General features: G+C 42.9%; 2 protein-coding genes and 2 pseudogenes across 3 annotated transcripts in view; 2 read left to right on the top strand and 2 right to left on the bottom strand.

Moving 5' to 3' along the window:
* ZNF19 (zinc finger protein 19) overlaps nucleotides 1–23,603 on the top strand; it is a 107,262-nt gene that overhangs the window by 7,209 nt on the left and 76,450 nt on the right. For both annotated transcript variants that reach the window (XM_019935548.3, XM_073796834.1), the window contains exon 2: nucleotides 2,116–2,193. The gene's annotated coding sequence lies outside the window, so the exon portion shown is untranslated. The remainder of the gene's footprint in view (nucleotides 1–2,115; nucleotides 2,194–23,603) is intronic.
* LOC141277241 (large ribosomal subunit protein eL31-like) overlaps nucleotides 2,114–23,603 on the top strand; it is a 49,419-nt pseudogene continuing 27,929 nt past the window's right edge.
* Nucleotides 16,077–16,282, bottom strand: LOC117309112 (probable protein BRICK1 pseudogene; annotated as a pseudogene).
* On the bottom strand, nucleotides 18,182–20,337 carry CHST4 (carbohydrate sulfotransferase 4). Its single transcript, XM_019935549.3, has one exon. The coding sequence runs from the start codon at nucleotides 20,323–20,325 to the stop codon at nucleotides 19,150–19,152; it is 1,176 nt and encodes a 391-aa protein (XP_019791108.1). The 5' UTR covers nucleotides 20,326–20,337; the 3' UTR covers nucleotides 18,182–19,149.

Raw genomic sequence — 23,603 nt, 5'->3', positions numbered from 1 at the left:
CCAGTACATTTAATATGTATTTTTTAGAGAATCATCTTGGGGACTTCCGTGGTGGTCCAGTGGTTAAGACTGCGTGCTCCCAATGCAGAGGCCCAGGTTCAATCCCTGGGCAGGGAACTAAGATCCCACATACCACAACTAAGCCCGCGCGCTACAACCAGAGAAGCCCACGCACCGCAACGAAGAGCCCTCACGCTGCCACAACAGACCCATTGCAGCCAAAATAAATAAATAAATAAATTTATTTATTAAAAAAAAGTCATTGTGGGGACAATTAGAAACTCGGAAAATGGACAGTGTATTAGATGATTCTTTTTTTTTTTTGGCCACACCGCATGCATGCCGGATCTTAGTTCCTTGACCAGGGATCGAACCTGTGCCCCCTGCATTGGAAGCACAGAGTCTTAACCACTGGACCACTGGGGAAGTCCCCACAATGACTTTTTTGAATCTAGGATCCAATCAAAGTTCACCCATTGCATTTAGATGTCATACCTCTTTAGTCTCCTTTAATTTAAAGCACTTCAGCTTACTTTTTAAATCTTTTGTCTGTCATGATGTTGACACTTTGGAAGAGTCCAGGCCCATTGTCTGGTAGAATGTCCTCTGTTCAGCGTTTGCTGCCTCCTGTTTAGATTCAGGTGAGACATTTTTGGTGAGAGGACCGCATCAACGAGGATGTGTACTTCCCCATACTCTCCACCTGGGGGCATACAGTACCATTTTGTCCCAGGATTGGTGATGCTAAATTCAATCACTTGGTTAAGGTGGTGTTACCTAACACAGCTGTGACGGGGGATTAAATGAAGGAATGTACCTAAGGGGTCTGGTCCATAAAGCTTAGTTCTTCTGCATTCCCCTTCAGCCTTCACTTTGCGGCAGATGCACAACCTTCTTTTTTTATTTAAGATTTTTTGATGTGGACCATTTTTAAAGTCTTTATTGAATTTGTTACAGTAATGCTTCTAGGGGCTTTCCTGGTGGCTCAGTGGTTAAGAATCCGCCTGCCAATGCAGGGGACATGGGTTTGAGCCCTGGTCTGGGGAAGATCCCACATGCCGCGGAGCAGCTAAGCCTATGCACCACAACTACTGAGCCTGTGCTCTAGAGCCCACGAGCCACAACTACTGAACCCATGAGCCACAACTACTGGAGCCTGCGTGCCTAGAGCCCGTGGTCTGCAGCAAGAGAAGCTACCACAGTGAGAAGCCCGCATACCGCAATGAAGAATAACGCCTGCTCGCTGCAATTAGAGAAAGCCCTCGTGCAGCAACGAAGACCCAACACAGCCAAACAAATAAATAAATAAATAAATACATTCTTAAAAAAAATAATAATGCTTCTGTTTTAGGTTTTAGTTTCTTGGCCCTGAGGCATGTGGGATCTTAGCTCCCTGACCAGGGATCAAACCCACACCCCCTGCACTGGAAGGTGAAGTCTTAACCACTGGACTGCCAGGGAAGTCCCAAGATATACAACATTCTTGACTACACTTTCTCACCACAAGTTCCTCTTGGTGGGACTGGTAGTTATCACTAATTTGAGACTACTTTTTTTTTAATTAATTAATTAATTTTTATTTATTTGGTTGCGCTGGGTCTTAGTTACAGCACGTGGGCTCCTTAGTTGTGGCATGCGAACTTTTAGTTGCGGCATGCATGTGGGACCTAGTTCCCTGACCAGAAATCAAACCTGAGCCCCCTGCATTGGGAGTGCAGAGTCTTACCCACTGTGCCACCAGGGAAGTCCCAAACTTGAGACTACTTTTTAAAAAAATATTTTATTATGAAACTTTCAGGGGACTTCCCTGGTGGTTCATTGGTTAAGACTCTGCACTCCCAATGCAGAGGGCAAGCGTTCAATTCCTGGTCGGGGAACTAAGATCCCTCATGCCACACAGCATGGCCAAAAAAGATAAACAAGTGTGAATAAAATACAATTAAAATTTTTATTATGAAACTTTCAAATATACACAAAAGTAGAGAGAGTAGTTTAATGAATCTCAATGTATTCATTACCCAGTTCAAAACAATTATCACTATTTTACCAGTAAGCTTTGTAATTACTTTTGAGTTTTATCCTTTGAGCCTCTTCTTTTCTTTCCCTAATACACAGGTCTTTGAATTCTACAGGGGACATTTGGGAAAACTTTTCACTTATGAATTTTCCTTGTTCCATTGGTCCAGCTTGCAGGTAAGCGCTAATGATAAATGCATGCTGTTGGAGATAGTAGGCACTGGTTCAGCATGTCCAGAAGTGCTGCGGCACTTCTCAGACTGCACACCAGTCACCTGGGGGTCATGTGAAATTACAAATTCGGACTACATAGCTCTGGAATGGGGTCTGAAATTCTGCATTTCCAAACAGACTTCCAGGTAATGCCAGTGGTGCTTGTCTGAGAAAAAGCTTTGAGCAGGGAAGTGTTCTTAGAAGGTAAAACCTTGATATTTTGGATACAGACGATAAGAAACATCTGATAAGAAAGAAAGAAGCTAAGTAATGCCTGAGGTTCCTTCCAGCACTTAAATTCTTTGAGTCTTTGTTCCTAGCCTCTAGCAATTGCAGAAGTAACTAAGCACAATGACTTCACTCCTACTTGTAGGAAGAAGCAAGCTTGAATTAAAGACATGAAACCCCTGCATAAAATTGCAGTACGTTTGTTCCAGTTCCTCCTATATAATCAACAATCCTAGTGTCGAGTTCGAGGCAATGGAAGCACTGCTCAGACTGTCACACAGATTTTTCCTTACCTTTTAAAATATTTGTTTCTGTAGGCAGGCAGATGTATAGTTAAAGCACGGATGAACCAGTCTGTGGAGGTGTGACCCAAGAATTTTTAATTCTCTAAGCACTGAGGTGACAGTTCGTTATAGTCCCGAGAAATGAGAGGAGTGGTTAGAAAGTTCCAAAATATTTGCTCATCCTTTCACCTTAGATTATCATGTTGGTGTGGAATTTGGTCAATCAGCCACCACATATTAAGCATCTACTATGTGGACAAACAAGACAGAAACATCCTAGTGGTAGAGGAGACAGAAAATAAACATGCAAACAAATAACTAAGACAATTTCAGATACTGAGACATGTTCTAAAGAATTGAAACAGACCCTGCTTTTCCTTCTTTCAGGCTTTACCTCCTTTTTTTTCTTTCTCCTTTCCTTTCCTTTTTCCCCCCTTTCTGTCAGTCCTTCCCATGAACTTAATTAGCATTAGGTGATTGAGAAGGCTTAAAGATAGCTCTCAAAAGAACCCTTTCAACTGCTACCAAAATAAGACTACACCAGCAATTACAAGAAAGAGGCAGGAATATCCCAATATATCCCACCCTTTTAAACTGCAGTGTTTTGCAGCAGTTACAGATAAAGAAAATTGCAGCTTGGGACAATACCATAACCATATACCCCTTTCTGCTCTTGCCTTATAAAAATTCCAATTCTGCTGCAGCTCAGGGAGTTAGCTAATTTTGAGGTGCTACCTGACACGCATCAGCTGAATATCTGAATTACTTTATTTTTTAGTTCCTTGACAGAATATAAAAGAGACCATTTTAAGGGGGAGAGACTGCTTTACTTGGGATGGTCAGGGACAATGTCTCTGAGGAGGATTCATTTGAATCGAAAGTAAATAATAATAAGGTCAGCTTGAGATAATTTGGGGTAGAATGTTCTAAGCAGGAACCACACATACAAAGTCCAGGAAATTTGGTAGAAAGTGGAGAACATGGATGCAGGTGAGTGAATGAGGAGAGAAGGGCCACGTGGGTTGGAAACCCCTGGAGGTTTCTGTTTTGTTTGTTTTAACAGCTTTATTAAGACATAATTCAGAGAATTCCCTGGCGGTCCAGTGGTTGGGACTCCGCACTTTCACTGCCAAGGGCCCAGGTTCAATCCCTGGTTAGGGAACTAGGATCCCGCAAGCTGCACGGCGAAAAAAAAAGACATAATTCATATACGATTCACCCATTTAAAGTGTACAATTCAACGTTTTTTAATATGTTCACGGAATTGTGCAACCATCACCACCATCAAGTTTAGAACATTTTCATCACCCCCAAAAGAAAGCCCATAGCCATTAATATTCACTTTCCACCTTCACACCCCGCTCTCACCCCCAGCCCTAGGCAACTACTAATATATTTTCTGTCTGTATGAATATGCCTATTCTGGCCATTTCATGTAAATGGAATAATACAATATATAGTCTTCTGTGACTGACTTTTTTCACTTAGCATAATGTTTATCCATTTTTATGGATAAAACATCCATAAGGTTTATCCATGTTGTAGCATGTATCAGTACTTCATTCCTTTTTATGCAGAATAGTGTTACACTGTATAAATATGCTACTTGTGTTTATCCATTCATTAGTTGATGAACATTTGGGTTGTTTCCACTTTTTGGCTATTATGAATAATGTTGCTATGAACATTCACATACAATATTTTGTATGCAAGTGTGGGTAAAAGGTTGTATTTCTCTTGGGCACATAACTAGGAGTGAGATTGCTATTTCATATGGTGACTCTATGTTTAACCTTTTGAGGAACTGCTGAACATTTATTATGTTTTTATTTCAGCAATCTTAGTGGGTATCTCATTGTGTTTTCTTATGTACTGTTTTTTTTTACAGTTTTATTAAGATATAATTGACATACAGCACTGTATAATTTTTATTTATTTAAATTGGAGTATAGTTGATTTACCGTGTTGTGTTAGTTTCACGTGTACAGCAAAGTGATTCAGTTACACATATATACATTTAAATTAGGTTATTTATCTTTTTATTGTTGAAGTGTAACAGTTCTTCATATATTCCAGATACAAGTTCCTTATCAGATATATGATTTGCACGTATTTTCTCCCATTCTGCAGGTTGTCTTTTCACTTTCTTGATGGTGTCCTTTGAAACACAAAAGTTTTTAATTTTAATTAAGTTCAACATCTCTTTTTTCGTTAGTTGCATGTGCTTTTAATGTCATACCCTAGAAACCACTGCCTAACCAAGAGTCATGAAGACTTACTTCTATGTTTTCTTCTCAGAGTTTTATAGTCTTAGCTCTTACATAAGAGGCCTATGATAATAGATAATAGTTAATTTTTGTATATGGTGTGAGGTAGAGGTCCAAATTCATTCTCTTACATATGGATACCAAATTGTCCTAGCACCATTTGTTGAAAAAACTATTCTTTCCTGGTGGCACAGTGGTTAAGAATCCACCTGCCAGTGCAGGGGACGTGGGTTTGAGCCCTGGTCCAGGAAGATCCCACATGCCGCAGAGCAACTAAGCCCATGCGCCACAACTACTGAGCCTGTGCTCTAGAGCCTGCAAGCCACAACTACTGAAGCCCGCCTAGAGCCCGTGCCCTGCAACAAGAGAAGCCACCGCGGTGAGAAGCACACGCACCACAAGCAGAGTAGCCCCTGCTCGCCGCAACTAGAGGAAGCCCACGCACAGCATCGAAGACCCAATGCAGCCAAAAATAAATAAATAAAAATAAGTACATTTATAAAAAACAAAAAGAAAAACACTATTCTTTCCTCATTGAATCGTCTTGGCACCCTTTGAAAGATCATTTGACCATTTATGCATGGATTGATTGATCTATTCCATTGATCTAGTTGTCTGTCTTCATACTACTACTACATTGCCTTTTTTTAAAAAATAAATTTATTTACTTATTTTTCGGCTGCGTTGGGTCTTCGACGCTGTGCACGGGCTTTCTCTAGTAGCGGTGAGCAGGGACTACTCTTTGTTGCGGTGTGTGTGCTTCTCACTGCGGTGGCTTCTCTTTGTTGTGGAGCACAGGCTCTAGGCACACGGGCTGCAGTAGTTGTGGCTCATGGGCTCTAGAGCACAGGCTCAGTAGTTGTGGTGCACGGGCTTAGTTGCTCCGTGGCACATGGGATCTTCCCGGACCAGGATTCAAACCCATGTCCCCTGCATTGGCAGGCGGATTCTTAACCACTGCCCCACCAAGGAAGTCCCCACATTGTCTTAATTTCTGTAGCTCTGTAGTAAATTTTGAAATCAGAACTTTGTTTTTTCCCACAGTATTTTAGTATCAGCTTGTCAGTTTCTGCAAAAAAAAAGCCACCTGGGATTTTGATAGGGATTACATTGAATGTGTAGGTCAGCTCGGGGAGTATTATCCTTTTAGCAGTATTAAGTCTTCTTCTCTATGAACATAGGATATTTTTCCATTTATTTAGATCTTTTTATTTCTTTCAACAGTTTTTTATACTTTTCAGTATACAGGTTTTACACTTCTTTTGTTAAATTTATTACTAAGTACTTTATTTTTGATGCTATTGTAAATTAAATTGTTTTTTGATTTCATTTTTGAATTGTTTGCTAGTATGTAGAAGTAGAATTGGTGTTTGTTTATTCATCTTGTATCCTGCAACCTTGCTAAACTCCTCTATTAGTTCTAATATTTTTTTAGTGAATTCCTTAGGATTTTCTATATATAAGATAATGTTATCTGCAAATAAAGATCATTTTACTTCTTCCTTTTCGATCTGTATGCCATTTCTTTCTTGCTCAATTGCCCTGGATAGAATCTCCAATATATTATTGAATAAAAGGGTGAGAATGGACATCCTTGTCTTGTTCCTGGTCTTGTGGGGGGAAGTATTCATTTCTTCACCATTATGATATTAGCTGTGAGTTTTTTATAGATGTCCTTTGTTTCAGTTTAAGGAAGTTCCCTTCTATTCTTATGTTACTGAGTATTTTTAATCATGAAACGTTTTTGGATTTTTGTCAAATGCTTTTTTTTTTTTTCTTGCACCTATTGAGATGATCAAATGGTTTTTGTCCTTTATTCTATTAATGTGGTGCATTAAATTAATTGATTTTCCAATGTAAAATCAACCTTGCATTCCTAGGATAATTCCCACTTAGTTATGGTGTATAATTCTCTTTATATACTACTGCATTCAGTTGACTAGTATTTGTTGAGGCTTTTGCATCCATATTCATAAGAGATATTGGTATGTAGGTTTTTTTGGTAACATGTCTTTCTGGTTTTTGTATCAGAGTAAACTGGCTTCATAGAACGAATTGAGAAGTGTTTCCTCCTCTCCTATATTTTGGAAGAGTTTGAGAGGATTCATATTAATTCTTTAAATGTTTCATGAAATTCACCAGTAAAGTCATCTGGGCTTGGGATTTTCTTTGGGGGAAGTTTAAATTACTAATCCAATCTCTTTACTAGTTATAGGCCTTTTCAGACTTTCTGTTTCTTCTTTAGTTGATTCTGGTAGTTTGTGTCTTCCTAGGACTTTGTCCATTTCATTTGTTATATAATTTGTTGGCATATGTTTCTTCATGGTATTCTCTTATAATTCTTTTTTTTCCTGTAAGGTCAGTAGTAATGTCCCCTCTTTCATTTCTGATTTTAGTGATTTTAGTCTTCTCTCTTCTTGGTCAGTCTAGCTAAAAGTTTGTCAGTTTTGTTGATCTTTTCAAAGAATGAAATTAGGTTTTATTTTTTCTTTTATTTTTTTTCCCCTCCTGTTCTCTATTTCGATAATTTCCACTCTAATTTTTATTGTTTTCTTCTTTCTGCTTGCTCTGGGTTTTGTTTGCTTTTTTTCCCCCCTGTTACTTAAGGTGGAAATTTAGTTTATTGATTTGAGATCTTTCTTTTTTTTTTTTTTAACATTGGCATTTATAGCTAAAAATTTCCCTCTGAGCACTGTTTTAGCTCCATCCTGTAAGTTTTGGTATTTTGTGTCTTCATTTTTATTTATTTATTTATTTTTTAAACATTTTATAACTCTCTTATTGATATTCTCTGTTGGATGAGATGTTGTCAACATACCTTCCTTTAATTCCTTAAATATGGTGTCCTTTAGTTCTTTGAACATATTTACAATAGGGGCTTTGAAGTTTTTGTTAAGTTCAACATCTAGGCCCCCACCAAAGCAGTTTCTGTTGCCTACTTTTTTTTTCTTCTTGTCATGGGTCACATTTTCCTGTTTCTTTGCATGTCTCATAATTTTTTTGTTGAAAATGGAACATTGCTACAATAATATGTTGTAGCAACTCTGGATTTTGATCCCTCTCTCACCTGGGGCTTGTTTTCTTATTTATTTCTTCAGTGACTTGCCTGGACTAGTTCACAGAATTCTATCAATATTTTCTCCACAGTGCGTAGTCTCTGATGTTGCTCCTCAAATAGTGAAGCTTTGACTATGTGCACAGTCTTCTGACCACCAGGGATTATTGTGGTTTTAGCAGTGCTCTCTTTCCCTGGTCTCCCTGTTAAGCTGCTAGGTGACCTGACTTTACTGTAACACTCACAGCCTTTAGCCTCCAGTAATTGCTAGCTGACTGCTCTGTTGTTTTTGGCAAAGTCTGGGGCATAAATTGTTCCACAGTGTGATCCAGCTAAAGTCAGACCCCTTTGTGGGGGCAGTCTTTGAGGCTTGCTCTGAGCTCAGAAAGGCCCTTCTTATCTGTCTCTTTCCCTGGTTTACTCTCTTAAACTTCTAGCTGGGCTACTATTTTGTTTGTTGCTGCTAGTTTAATGGAGCTAAGAGCCTCCTCTTAACTGTTTACCACGAAAATCTCCATTGTTTTTGACAATACCCTTATGCATGAACTTCCCCACATTGTCTTCCCAATAAAGTATGTCCTCTTTGGGAGAGCTACTGAGCTCTCTGTTCTCTTTTTTTTTTTTTTTTAATTTATTTTTGGCTGCGTTGGGTCTTCGTTGCTGCGTGTGGGCTTTTCTCTAGTTGTGGCGAGTGGGGGCTACTCTTTGTTGTGGTGCTCAGGCTTCTCATTGCAGTGGCTTCTCTTGTTGTGGAGCACGGGTTCTAGGCACGTGGACTCAGTAGTTGTGGCTCGCGGCCTCTAGAGTGCAGGCTCAGCAGTTGTGGCACATGGGCTTAGTTGCTCCGCGGCATGTGGGATCTTCCCGGACCAGGGATTGAACCCGTGTCCCCTGCATTGGCAGGCGGATTCTTAACCACTGTGCCACCAGAGAAGTGTCTGAGCTCTCTGTTCTTATGGGCTCCCTCTCCCCCACCTTCCAACAGAATGCCTGTACTACTGCATTAGAGTAGGGCATGGGCAGGGACTGTTGTCCACTTCTTCTGAAGTGATAAACCTGGGTTGCTCCATGAGTGGGGCGTTGGATGTGGATGGCAGCCCCTAGTCTTTTGGGCTTGCCCTCCTGGCATGGAATCTATGAGTGAGCTGGGGTGGGGGCAATTGGGACCCAATATTCTCAGCTTTCTGTGCCTAGGTAAAACTTCCACCCTATGAGTGGGACCTGGGATTTGGAAGGGAGTCCCAGTCCAGGCCCCTGCCAGAAAAAGGGATGACATGCTGGCCACTTGCCCTTCCTTGGGTGAAACCATACTCCTAGACTAGGAGCTGAAGGGAAAGGGAGTCCTGTCTTCTTTGACCTCCCTGCTTGAAGTAGAACTTATGTCACAGTGAGCTGGGAGGAGATAGAATCAGACAGTGGCTCAAATACCATAGACTCTTACTGTTCTTATCAAGATTTACTAAGCTTTCTTGAATAAATGTTTCTCCACCTTCTGTATACTCTTAGGACAATATCTAGAGATTTTAAATGGTTGGTTTTTTAAAAAATAATTTTCACTAGTTAAATATTTCAGTGGGGAGATGAGCTTCTCACGCTGCCATTCCAGAAGTGTGGTCACCTTAGGCGTTTTATTTCCCCATCATGTTTTAGTATGAAAAATTCTAAACAGCAAAGTTGGAAGAATTTCACAGTGAATACCCATATTCTCCTTACTAAGATTCTACCATTAACATTTTGTTATAATTGTTGTATCATATCTGTCCATTTATCTATCATTCACTCTGATGTATTTTTGGATGCAATGCAAAGTAAGTTGCAGACATCAGTAACTTCTAAATTCTCTCACATGTGTATCATTAACTAGAATTCAATATTTGTTTGCAGTTTTTTTTTTCTTTTGAGGTAACTTTTGCATACAATGAAGTACATAAATCTTAAGTGTACAGTCATTGAGTTTTGATAGATTCATGCACCTGTGCAACCCAAACTCCTGTCAGGGTATGAAACATTTCTATCACCCAACAAAGTTCCCTCATATCTCTTCCCCATCAATCACCATGACCTCCCAGCCCTCAGAGGCAACCACTGTTATTATTTTTTTCTACCGTATATTAGTTTTTTCCTGGTCTACAACTGTACATATTAAGAAATCATATAGTATGAACTCTTTCATGTAGAACTTCTTTCACTTAGCCTAATGCTTTTGCGAGGCATCCATGCTGCATGTATCAACTATTAATATTATTACTGAATAGTATTGCATGATATGAGTTTACCAACTTATTTATCCATTCTCCTTTTTACAGTCACCTGGGCTATAATTTACTGGAGGACTTTAGGTGGAGAATTGGCATCTAATTTACCCTTTAGATAGGTCATTCTGGTTAGTAAATGGGAGGTGAACTATGAGAGCAGGGCAAGAAGAGGCCTGTTAGGAGGTTCTGGCAGCAGTTCAGGTGAGATTTGAAGTTGGTTTGGATGAACATTGTAGCAGTGCAGATGTTGAGTGGAGATGGTCTGATTCAGGGTACATTTTGGAAGTCAAGCTAACAGGACTTGCTGATGGACAGGATTGTGGAAAGTGAAAGAAAAGAAAGAATCAAAGGTGACTCTATTCCCCCAAGACATTCATTAAATAAAATTTTGCCATTATGAGGGTGGAGAGGCAATAAAAAAAACAAGCCATAAATTTTCTGCTTGGAGATTTGGCTAAGAAACAGTTGCAAGGCAATCACTAAGCAAATATTTGCCAATTGCATCCAGAAGGCAATTGGTTAGTTCATACACCTTGTGAACACATGCAGCTCTTTAGACAACCAGCATAATTTGCAGCTTCTCTTGCTATGATAATATGTATCACTATACATATATATATATATTTTTTGCGGTACGCGGGCCTCTCACTGTTGTGGCCTCTCCCATTGCGGAGCACAGGCTCCGGACGCGCAGGCTCAGCGGCCATGGCTCACGGGCCCAGCCGCTCCGCGGCATGTGGGATCTTCCCTGACTGGGGCACGAACCTGTGTCCCCTGCATCGGCAGGCGGACTCTCAACCACTGCGCCACCAGGGAAGCCCTTGTATCACTATTAGAAATACAATTCAACTTAATTTTTGAATCTCTGCTTTATCCACCCTCCCACCTGCCACCCCACTTGACCTAGCACTTCAGAGCTGTTGGCTTTAAGATTCAACTTCCCTTATTTCACTCAGACAGGAAACTCTTAAATGTTGGTTATTTCTTATCTGAATCTTTAAATATGTCACTGTGTTTCTGTGATTGGCCTTTTAAAAAGTATTACATAAAGACTGATCCCTTTACATAAAATGAGGCTGAGATCAAGCTTTCGTTTATTAAACAAATATTTATTGTGTGCCTACTAGATGCTAGGAACTGTGCTAGGCATTGGTTATACCACGGTGAGTAAGATAAGACTCTGCTCTCAAAGAGCTCAAAGAACACATAAATTGGGCAGTTTTTTTTTTAACATCTTTATTGGAGTATAATTGCTTTACAATGGTGTGTTAATTTCTGCTTTATAACAAAGTGAATCAGTTATACATATGTTCCCATATCTCTTCCTTCTTGCGTCTCCCTCCCTCCCACCCTCCCTATCCCACCTCTCTAGGTGGTCACAAGGCACCGAGCTGATCTCCCTGTGCTATGCAGCTGCTTAAATTGGGCAGTTTTATTACAGTGTGATAAATACTATAATAGAAAGCATGTAAAAGTGGCATTCAAGGGCTTCCCTGGTGGCGCAGTGGTTGAGAGTCCGCCTGCCGATGCAGGGGACGCGGGTTCGTGCCCCGGTCCGGGAAGATCCCACATGCCGCGGAGCGGCTGGGCCCGTGAGCCATGGCCGCTGAGCCTGCGCGTCCGGAGCCTGTAGCTCCACAACGGGAGAGGCCACAGCAGTGAGAGGCCCGCGTAACGCAAAAAAAAAAAAAAAAAGTGGCATTCAACAGAGGCTTAAGGATCAAGCCAGGAAAAACTTCCAGAGGGTATGTTTTAGTTGAGAACTGAGGGAATCAAAAAAATGAGCCAGAGAAGTTGAAGGTGGGACAGAACAGAGTATTCCAGGTGGGAGAAGCAGCATGATCTAAGATCCAGACATGGTACATTGGTAGAACTTCACATTTGAGATGGGGGAAGTGGAGTCTAAGAGGGAGTTATTAGAGAAGGATGCAAGGGACGGATCTTGAAAGGCTTTCTAAACCTGAAAGTCCTTGTGGAGAGGGGGAAAGGGTTGCAGGTGAGTGTTGAAGTGATCATAAATTGATGGGGGTGATTATAACTGCCTGTGAACTAAGCTGCCCTCATGTGATTTTCTCCATTCAGAATTCGCCTGCTTGGGCTTGGGAGAAGGCAAGGAGAAGGCAGAGTGCAGGGAACATCCAGGGTTATGAGTGCTGAAGATAATTCAGCATTTCTCCAACTGCTCTTTCTCTAAACATTCTACTGACAGATGTTAACAGGATGAAAACATCCTTGGTCAAAGAAGTTTGAGAGAACTGCTATATACTCTAATCCCTTCTTAATATACACATAAACATATTTGAAGTTCTGAGGGTCTCACATTTGAAAACCCAGTTAAATTTAGTGTAGTCAACTTTTTAAAGCTTATTTGCATCTAGAATGGCCTGTGTGTGTGTGTGTGTGTGTGTGTGTGTGTTGCATCTGCTAAGGTCTCATAGTTTGGTTCATGATGGATCAGATAATCATTCACCTTACCACTACATAAAATAATAGGAGCCTTTATTTCTTTTCATTCAGCATGTTTAAATTATAGGCAGTTAGTCATTTACGTCCACATTGATTTAGGGTAGAGCAATGGCTAACTTTTTCTGAAACGTACCTCATTCTTTATGAACCTATTTTACGTTCCTATTCCATTTGTTACCAACTCTTGTCATAAATTTAAAAAACAAACAAAGCATAAACTAGCTTCCTTATTTTTCATCCAGGATCATAAGAAGCCAGTGTGAAAATTGGCAAGGAAAGCTGGACCATGCCAAATGGTTAGAATTAGGGCTGGCGGGGAGGACAGCAGTCAAGAATTACTTGTATTATTATTTTACTACTAATAATAACCAGTGTTTTCACGGTCTTTACAGTTTACAGATTACACTTATATGCGTTATTTTACATAATCACATTCAATTATTGATGAGCAGGGTACAGCTATCATTGGTGAGAGCAAGGAACATAATTTGGGGAGATGACAAATGAAAAGACATGTTGAGGAAAAGAAAGATAGGAGCTGGGTGGGAAAGGAGTTTAAAAAATACTAGGGACGGTAGTCTAAAGCATGCATTCCCAATGGAGGTGAAAATTACCAAGGGGGTGAAAAGCAGTTTTGGGGAGGCCAAAAAAAAAAAGAGTAGATATTATGGTGGTTTGTGACCCTCCAAAGGGCCACCATACAAAAACAGACATGCAGTGTATTTACGGTATTAACATTTCATGGCAGAGGTGCAATTAGGGAAAAAATGTCTAAAAAAGCTTGTTGAGGGTGAGGGGGTGATAATAAAAAAAAGGTTGAGGAACTGTGATGTAAACTCTGTGGTGCCCATGGAACTTTTTGACGTTTGTCAGTGATTCTTCTGTTCTCCGACATGTTAGACAACTCATTTGTCTAGCACAGTGTCTGCTCATGGCTTCATTTGTCTGCCCATCTTCCCCAAGGCCCTAAATGACCATGTTTTGCCCCTTTAAACTCTTCTCTTCAAGCTACAGCTGACTGAATTAGGGTGGATGCAAGCAAAGACCGGTTAAGGCATAGATTGCCCAGTGAGTGACCGGGAAGCCTGGCTGCACTCACTTCCTCTCATCAGACTTCCATGGTGCTGTATTGGTGTAATGTCTCCTCCACTTCTCCCTTTCAGTTGACTTGAGTGGGTATCAAAAGAGCCCAGGTTATGACATCTCCCCAGTCAAGACGCTTTCAATCTCATTTGAGTGAGATTGAATGTAATTGGATGAAGATGGAAGAGAAATTTATTTGAATCATTAGCTCTTTGTCCTTTGTATACTAATCATATCTTAGTTAAGGGAGGGCTTTCCTGTACATTGTAGGTTTAGCAGCACTCTAGGCCCCTCCCCAGTAGATTCCAGAAACACCCCCCTCCCAAAGTGTGACAACCAAAAATGTCTCTAGGCGTTGCCAAATGTCCACTGGGGGGCAAAGTCACCTCTGGTTGAGAACTACAGATATTGAGAAACTAGAATATCAGAAAATTATCAGTCTCCTAATGGTATCATTATGATCAGAAATGCCATAAAGGGTTTGTGATCTGCTGTTAAACATCACCTTAATAAGGATGTTACCAGAAATTATGGAAGACAGTCCTTGAGAGCCGAGACCAGTGTTGTTACCAAGATATTCACAGCTAACAATAGTGAGCAGCAGATGCTTTCTAAGCATGTTCCGTGTATTAACTCATTAGTTCTCCTGGCAACTCCAAGGAGTTGGTACGACTATTATTCTACCCACCCTACAGGTAAGGGAACTGGGACATGAGATGTTAAGGGACTTGCTGAGGTCACCCAACTGGTGATAGCAAAGTCACCCAGGCAACCCAGTTCTAGAGCCCACATTCTTTTGAAATTTATTTATTTTTGGCTGCGTTGGGTCTTCATTGCTGTGCACGGGCTTTCTCTAGTTGTGGCGAGCAGGGGCTACTCTTCATTGCGGTGCGCAGGCTTCTCATCATGGTGGCTTCTCTTGTTGCAGAGCACGGGCTCTAGGCACGTGGGCTTCAGTAGTTGTGGCACACAGGCTCAGTAGTGGTGGCTCGCGGGCTCTAGAGCATGTGCTCAGTCGTTGTGGCGCACGGGCTTAGTTGCTCTGTGGCATGTGGGATCTTCCCGGACCAGGGCTAGAACCCATGTCGCCTGCATTGGCAGGCAGATTCCCAGCCACTGCGCCACTGGGGAAGCCCCCAATTAGGCATTTCAGGCCATTATGTTTTCTCTAGACATGAAAGAGCTCATTCCCCAAACCTAATTACTAGCCCTGAGAAATTTAGATCAAATTCATCCCTCATCTATGTTCAAACTCATCCTTAGATCTCATGCAGCTCAATAGGCTTGGGAGGCAAACAAATGCCTTCCTATTTGGGGGTTGGGGGCTGGAACAGATACCTCCAAAGTGGAAAGGCTGTTTTGCAGAGCACAGTCCTCTATACCCATCATGGGTTCTCAGCTCCCCGAATTCCCCATGTTTCATAACTGAGTGTACTGCCACTCGCATCCCTGAACTCTGGTGCCAGCCGCCTGAGCGCTTCAATAGGAGATGTTCCATTGCTCTCTAAGTCTCGCTCAGCACTGGGTCAGAGTTTTATTTATTTATCTATTTATTTTAAAGTTGAGGAGTTTATTAGGGAAATATGAAAGGTTAAGACCCCTCAAGTGACAGAAAGAAAACTCTGAAAATGTCCCTTTTCAAGCCAAGTGGAGGCCTGGCCTTGACCTTCCCAAAAGGACAAGAAACTGATGGGTTAGCAACAACATTCTCTGGCAGCCACCTCACCAGGGCTCCTCAGCCAGGAATGCTTCCCACCCCTGGCCAAAGTTGGGGAGGAGACAGACTATTTATAGAAGCAATGCAGAGGCAATGAGAGCTGTAAGGAAAGGCTGAGAGAGAGAGAGAGAGAAAGGTGGGGAGGACCTGGACAGAGTCTCAGGCTTTTGGCTCTTAGCGCCTCAAATGTGTTGACAAGTAGTTGTACAAAGTGTTACTGAAGAGGTAAAGTGCCTACTGTTGTTTCTGGGAGTTCCCCTGGACTCCTTCCCACGCGCCACATCACACTGCTGGGTGTACATGGCAGAGCACAAAGGTCACAGTTTTGAAATAAAGAAAAACAAGAATAAGCCCTGTTGTTCTTTAAGGAGAGAGGAAGGAACTGAAGACTGCTGGGGCCTTTCCCACGAGGCCTTTTTGTTCTGCAAAAGCAACTTCCTAGCAGCAGCATGGCACAATTATAGGTGAGAGTCTCACCGCTTGTCACCCTCGCTTCATTCAGTGTACTCTATTCTCTGTTCAAGAGCTGTCAGTTTCTCGTTTAGTGTTGCGAGTCTTGAGTGGAGAAAGTCTGCGATATCAAACGAGTGGAGAAAGTCTGCGATTTTCTTGCTGCTGCTGGTGATGACCTCAATGTACTCCCAGCTCGCCCCGTCCTGGTGAACCTCGTGCTGCACTGGATCCTCTTGTCCCACCATGGCTGCTGCCTAAGGAAGCGCGACTAGGTCAGAGTTTTAGAGGTTATGTAGCATGATTTTATACTGCACAGTTTTATGTTATATAAAAGTGCCATTATAGTATTGTTATATATTCGCTAAACATTTTTGGGCAGGGTGCAATTTGAGGTTAAGGATAAGATGCTACAAACAAATAGAAATTAACTTAGACCAGAACTGTCCAATAGAACTTTTGCAGTGATGGAAATGATTTATATCTGTGCTGTCTGGTACAGTAGCCACTAGCCACACGTTGCTATTGAGTACTTGAAAGATGGCTAGTGCAACTGAAGAACTGAATTTTATTTTAATTCTAACTTATTTAAATCTAAACAGCTGCCAGTGGCTCCTATATAGGGTAGTGTATAGGCTGTCTTTCAAGAGGATGGCTACTAGCTGTCTGGACCTCATCTGACTTAGGACTTGGAATATAGGAAATTTAAAGCTGTTTTAAAGTAGATCTTAAATAAGATCCTGAGATCTCCATGTGGCTAGTCTCTTTCCTTGTCTTGGGACGGGTAACTCATTTGGAGATGGAAAAGCAAGCAGCTCTGTACTCCAGCATCCCACAGAGATGGTTCCTAAGGAAGTTGCTGACTTTAAGACAATTCAGGTAGAGGCTGAAATGTCAGAGGGGAAATCAGAGATGGTCGAGTCTATCACTGTCTCTCCCCCTCACTGGCCCTCTTCACTCTGTTTGCACCCTCACCTACTGCCCTGGCCTTATTTTCAACGTTGGGGAAATTTTCATAGTTTTGGAAGGTTTGGAGAGGCAAGAAGCATTTACCTGGGAGATTCTAGGCTCTCGAGGAGGGTCTAGAGTGGCTTGGGTTTAGGTATTAGGATAAATTCACTCCTTTAAAGCCCATATAAATTAACGTCAAAGACCCAGCTGGCAAAGGTGCCTCCTCAAGCGTCTCAGGTGGTGGTGCAGCCCAAGAGCTGCTCGGCGGAATGGAGCGGGAGAATTCCCATCTGCCGCCAAGGGAGCTTTGTGAAGCGAGGACCATGTCAAAAGTGGGCGTGGGGACAAAAGGAAAGATGAAATAATGGTATCTCAGAATTGAATAAAGTGAAATGTTTCGAAAGTCAGGACCCAGAGGTTCACGCAGTTCCAGACATACAGAGACCTTCCTATTCCTTCCAACCTGAGGACAGCACCTGTGTGAGGAGGAAGCGCTTAGATACTTGGCATGTGCTGAAAAGTCACCTGTCTTGGAACAAGAAGGCAGAGAGTGCTGTTGCCCAGGGCAGGGTGTACCATCGTCAGGCTGGCTGTGGAAGAGTTACACAGAGTCAACTGATAAACATACAGAATCCCAGCCTCTCCTGGGAGATTCCATTTCCAGCAGAGCTGAGGTAGGGCATGGCAAAACACATCTTTAGCAGATGATTCTGATACACAAACTAGATCTGGGGAATCCTGCAAAGATTGGGGGAAACAACTTTTCTTGTTAGGGGAGGTGACCAGGAAGAGCTGAAGAGCACCAATCGTATTATAACTGAGGTCCTCTGGCTGAGGTATGAGATTAAAAGAACTCCAGAACCTAGAGTGATCCACCTGGTATTACTATAGCTTATGCTGCACACAAGAAAGGGCTTAGCTGCTAGCTGTCTACTTTCTACAAATTCTTAAGAGGACAGTGTATCGATCAGTATTGATCAGTTTAGACCTTAGTCCATCATCTGAACCAAACACTGTCTTAACATGTTTTTCTATGTGTGGGTGATAGATAATAATAAAAGATGAGAATATATATATTTATATATATATATATGTATAACTGGATCACTTTGCAATACACCTGAAACCAACACAACATTGTGAATCAACTATATTTCAATAAAACGTTTTAAAAATTAAAAAGTAAAATATTCCAGTCAAAAAAATCTGTAAAGATGTTTAGGCTCTTAGTTAGGATCCCATAAGAATGAGCATTTACTACTAAGTAATTAGAAAGCATAAAAAGGTACACTCCAAACAGAACCTTATTTTGGAATTTTAGTGTTAAAAGATGGCAGCTTCACAGGTTAAAATAGGAAAACACTGAGGGGAACAGATGTCCAAATTGGGCCCAGCCATCCCGTGAACTTAAAAGCTTCCTCTGGGGGCTTCCCTGGTGGCGCAGTGGTTGAGGGTCCGCCTGCCGATGCAGGGGACGCGGGTTCATGCCCCAGTCTGGGAAGATCCCACATGCCGCAGAGTGGCTGGACCCATGAGCCATGGCCGCTGATCCTGCGCGTCCGGAGCCTGTGCTCCGCAATGGGAGAGGCCACACAGTGAGAGGGCCCGCATACCGCAAAAAAAAAAAAAAAAAGCTTCCTCTGTTGTGCAGAGATTTTGTTCCATATTTGTGGTAATGGATAGCTGTGATGGCCAAGCTCACAGGTAAGCATCCAACCCTGTTGCCCATTCTCTGAGGGCTCAGAGTTCACATCCCTGTTGAATGTGCTGATGGACTGTTTGGTGGGAGACCTATTTCCCTGGTTTTTCCTGTCTCTCTCCTTTCCCGCCGGGCAAGATGTGGACAGAAGAGTTTATGGATTTACTCCAGTGATACTGCATGGTGCCACATAGGGCCCAGACCACAAAGTCTCTGAGGTATACATAGGTAAGAAGGCCAAGAAGAGAATAAAGACATTATTTCTGCTTTGTTGCTGGATCGTGCCCCTCACATAACGGTCCTAGGTCTCTTCTCTAGATATGAGCAGAGACGCAAAGATTTCTCGACTTGAACATGTTTGGGCACAGCTCATGCTCACGCGTACGCTGACACACACGGTCGAGGCTCAGAAGCTGCCATCAGTTAACGTGGCTGAAGCGGGTGCCAGGTGGAGACAGAGCCCCCTCAGCCCTCTTGGTAGACTTGCTCAGCGGGGCTCCAGGTAGACAGAAGATTCAGCGACAGGTTTTTCTGCTCTTGCTGAGATGTGACAAGGTGGTAGCCCAGCAAATTCATGGTATTCCTGCAGACTTTCTGAAGCCGAGAAACCTTTTCATAAGGCAAGGACCAGCGCCAGGCCTGAGAGACATTGAGGGCATTCCTGGCATTTGTGTGGAAGGCATGCTCACCCATGCCCTTGCCTCGAGTGATGTTGTGCACCCAGGTCTGGAGCTGGGGCAAGAATTTCAACCCTGCATATTCATACATTCGGGCAGTCTGGGCCAGGGGGTCCCGGACCAAGTCCTCATAGCGCACGAGCAAGTAGCGCTGCCTCAGGGCTTTGGGCAAGGACTGCACAGCCTTGTAGATCTCCAGCTGGCTTTGGCAGATGACTTGCATTGCGTAGTAGGGTTGATCCTCCTTTTTGAGTTTCTGCAGATGCTGCCCCATCACAATGTGGGTGTCAATCATGAGTTCCTCCGTGGTGTGTTCTCGGGAACGGAACACCGCCCGGGGGTCCCGGACCAGATGCACAATGTGCAGATTGAGGGAAGGGTCTCTCAGCAGCGGGTAGAGCACCTGCAGTTTGAAGAAACGGACCTCCTTGAGCACCACGTGGCTGTAGGTGCGGCAGGCCTTCTCCACCACCTCAAAGGGCTCTTGATTGCACAGAAGCTTACAGTGAGCCTGGGGTATGATCTTATCTCGCGGGAAGATGTTGCAGGCAGGTGGAGAACACAAGGCCCGGCTGCCTTCCCACTGGAAGAGGCTGGACTGTTTTCGGGGACCAGGTTTCATGTAGGCATCAAAGACGCTCATGTCACACAGAAAGACGGCCCGTATGAGATCCCGCACTGCCATGTGCAACCTCTGGGGAGTACTTTGTGTGAAGGTCATCCAGACGTGCCAGGCAGGCTCCATCAGGTAGAAGACGTCTGGGTGCTGCCCAAAAAGCTGCCCTACGAAAGAAGAGCCAGAGCGCCACGAAGACAGGATGAGCACATGCATGTACGCAGGCTTGGGTTCTTCCTTCATCTGCAGGGAGTTGAAGTTGTGGGAGTACAGAAGGATGAATAGAACAAAGACAGCCATCTGGGAAGCCAGGAACAGTAGTAGCTTCATTTTTGGGGGCAGTGTCATGCTGAAGTAGAAGACCTTCAAGGAACAAGCAGAGGGGCTATGTTAGACTAATGTTTTGGTATCTGGCTTCCATCCCATTTCTAGCCAAAGCTACTTTCTCCCTGACCCGCACCAAGGGACAATGTAGAATGCTGGAGCCTTCTTGCAATGAATTGCACAAATCCTTCTCGAAATTAATTCCTGTCCCTTGCAGTTAGTGTGTCAATAAGCACTATTTCTTTCTCTTTTTTTTTTTTTTCTGGTACGCGGGTCTCTCACTGTTGTGGCCTCTCCCGTTGTGGAGCACAGGCTCCGGACGCGCAGGCCCAGCGGCCATGGCTCACGGGCCCAGCCGCTCCGCAGCATGTGGGATCTTCCCGGACCGGGGCACGAACCCGCGTCCCCTGCATCGGCAGGCAGACTCTCAACCACTGCGCCACCAGGGAAGCCCAATAAGTACTATTTCTTTTTAAGCTCTTTCTTTTTAGTCTCTTTACTTCCTCCCTCCTGGTCCTTCTTGTCCATGGAGCTACAAAAATGTGTGAACTCAGCCATATTTCATGAATATAGGGAAAACAGGTTCACCCTGGTGACACACATGTCTTCACACAGGCCATGTAGGCAAAGCTTAACCACAGTCTGACCCAAGTTTTGGTTGAATGCCCCATGATTCCTTCAGAAACTACAGGAGATAAGCTGACTTCTGAGGAGCTGCCTTGAGGCCCGGCCACCCACCCCCATCGTGAGGGATAGTGCCAAGGCCATTTCTCACTACCCTCCTTCATCTCAATTAAGCACAGGACTTTCAATACCCTGAAGGATATGGCTGCAGAGTATAAAACTGCTTGGCTTTGGTTTGGAGTTGTCTCCTCAGTGGCAAAGTGCCCGTGGCACCTATCATCTGATCCCCTCTGATTTGGTCTCATCCTGTGGGACTAGGGACATGAGGAGCTGACCCAATGCTGTCCTCGTGTCTGTGTATGTAATAAACTATCTGAATCGATTTGGGTTGAATCGTTGTTGCATTAGCAGCCAACTGTATGAAACTGTGGCAAGCCAACCTAAGAGCTGCAATAGTGATGCTGTGGCCTGTTAGCCACTGTGCTGCTTCTTGGGGTAATGTTTGACCACTTGACACAACTTACTCAGGGTTGCTCAGTACAGTTGGGCATGTTGTATACTGCCCAACCCTAGGGAATGCCACTTCATCAAGAATTTAAGATATTTATTATTTAACAAAATGTCTGGTAGGTGACAGTTAAGTATCTTGGTTCAGTAGGATAAGTACATTAGGATGGTTTTCCAGTTCTTAGATGTTAAATATCTAGAGAAAGGAATTTCACTTTGTAATTTACACTAAGGCTTAAACAGACTGGTGGCAACGCTGAACTTACTCCCTTCACACCAGGGCTTTGTGTGAAAAGACCACTGTTCCCAGTGCCATGCTAGAATATTATTCCAGGGGAGCTCTTAACTATGGGTTGAGATGACTCTGGATCAATCTGGGTGACTTCCTGACATAAATAACTATTGAGAAATATAATAGATATTTCACATAGTGTAAAATGTTAACAGTAGCAAGGTGCTAATTTGCATATCACTCTATACTCAAGAAATTCTTCCTTCAAGCTTTAATAAAGAAGAGAAAATCTGTTTCTAGACAGTAATTGCAGCTGGGTTTAGGATATGCTATTCTCCTGGTGATAGGTCTCATCACCAATTTTTTTAAAGTTTTGAATAGCTAATAGTCACATGGTTCAAATTGTTTTTAAGAGTATCATTATCATGGACATTAAATCAGACTCAGAATTTAAAAGAAGGCTTCCTAAGATTCCACATGCAGGAAGGGAATAAGGACAGTGCTTCCCAGCCTGTAGCCTAGCCTGTCACACTCCAGGTCTTTTACATATTGAATATTAGGTGAGGGGAAATCCTATGACAACAGTTATGTCTCTGGAGGAGACCTATAGTCATAAATTGGAAAATTTCTAGAGCTATTTGTATGACATACTTTTTAGAAGGGTCATAGAATTTTTCTAGGGGAAAGAACACCTAAGAATTTTACCAGCTGCTGAATCAATAATCTCTTCTCTATTTACTGACAGCTAGTATTTATCTATGAGCTGGTGTTTTATCATCACTATACAGTGAAATATATACTTCCAACACCTGTCCTCCATCTGCCCATTTCCCAACTTGCCCCCAAATAGCAACTGGGTTCTTTTTTTTTTAGCGGTACGCGGGTCTCTCACTGCTGTGGCCTCTCCCGTTGCGCAGCACAGGCTCTGGATGCGCAGGCTCAGCGGCCATGGCTCACGGGCCCAGCCGCTCCGCGGCATGTGGGATCTTCCCGGACCGGGGCACGAACCCGTGTCCCCTGCATCAGCAGGCGGACTCTCAACCACTGCGCCACCAGGGAAGCCCCTGGGTTCATTTTTTAATGTGTCCTTTCAGTTGCTTTATGCGTACACAAGAAAATTCAAATGTCTATGTATTCTTAATTTTTCCCCTTTTGATAACACAAGAAGTTGCAAGTTATCCACACTGTGCTGCAACTTGCTTTGTTAACTTAACAATGTGCCTTGGAGAGCTTTCCATGGGAGTACATAAGGCGTTTCCTCATTCCTTTTTACCACTGTGTAGAATTTTATTGTATAGATGTACCACAGTTTATTTAACCAGTGTCCACACTGATGAGCTTTTGGGTTGTTTCCAGTCTTTTGCCATTTCAAAAATTTCAATAATGACCTTTATGTTCATACATCATTATATAAGTATGTAAGCTTACTCCCCAGAAGTGGGATTGCTGAATCAAAGAGTACAGGTATGTGTACCTTTGGGATCTGTTGTCCAGACAGCCTTCATATTGGTCATAAACCATTCTGTGTGTCTAGAAGTCCAGAGATTCTAGAGAGTAAATTTTAGAGGAGGAATCGGGCAGTCACAGATGTGACTCTTGGAGTTTATAGCTTGCTTCCTGAAGAGGTAGAACATGCTTTGCCAGCCCATGGACTTCCCTTGGAAGTCCCCTGAACCTTCTAGGAAGTGTGTAATGACCTCAACCAAACCTTGAGTGGCAATGGCCCAGAAACCCCTTTCTTTCATTCATTACAACAATGCATTTCCTCCACATGTGCCAGAAGATCCAGTGAGGATCATCTCTCCTACGTGCCAAAAAAAACCCACTTTGCTGTATGCCAGGAAAATGTCGATAAATGGGAATCCTTGTCTTGACCCTGAAGGTTAGAATGGGGCCGGCTAAGATATGTTCCTATTCTTTTAAACTTGAGCCCAAGAGG

The sequence above is a fragment of the Tursiops truncatus genome, chromosome 19 (genome assembly GCF_011762595.2).
Source record: "Tursiops truncatus isolate mTurTru1 chromosome 19, mTurTru1.mat.Y, whole genome shotgun sequence".
Classification (NCBI taxonomy): domain Eukaryota; kingdom Metazoa; phylum Chordata; class Mammalia; order Artiodactyla; family Delphinidae; genus Tursiops; species Tursiops truncatus.
This window is presented reverse-complemented; position numbering and strand designations above follow the sequence as displayed.

What these genes read in the sequence shown, in the direction of transcription:
- CHST4 (XM_019935549.3), bottom strand. Translation starts at nt 20,325, where the DNA reads ATGACACTGCCCCCAAAAATGAAGCTACTACTGTTCCTGGCTTCCCAG.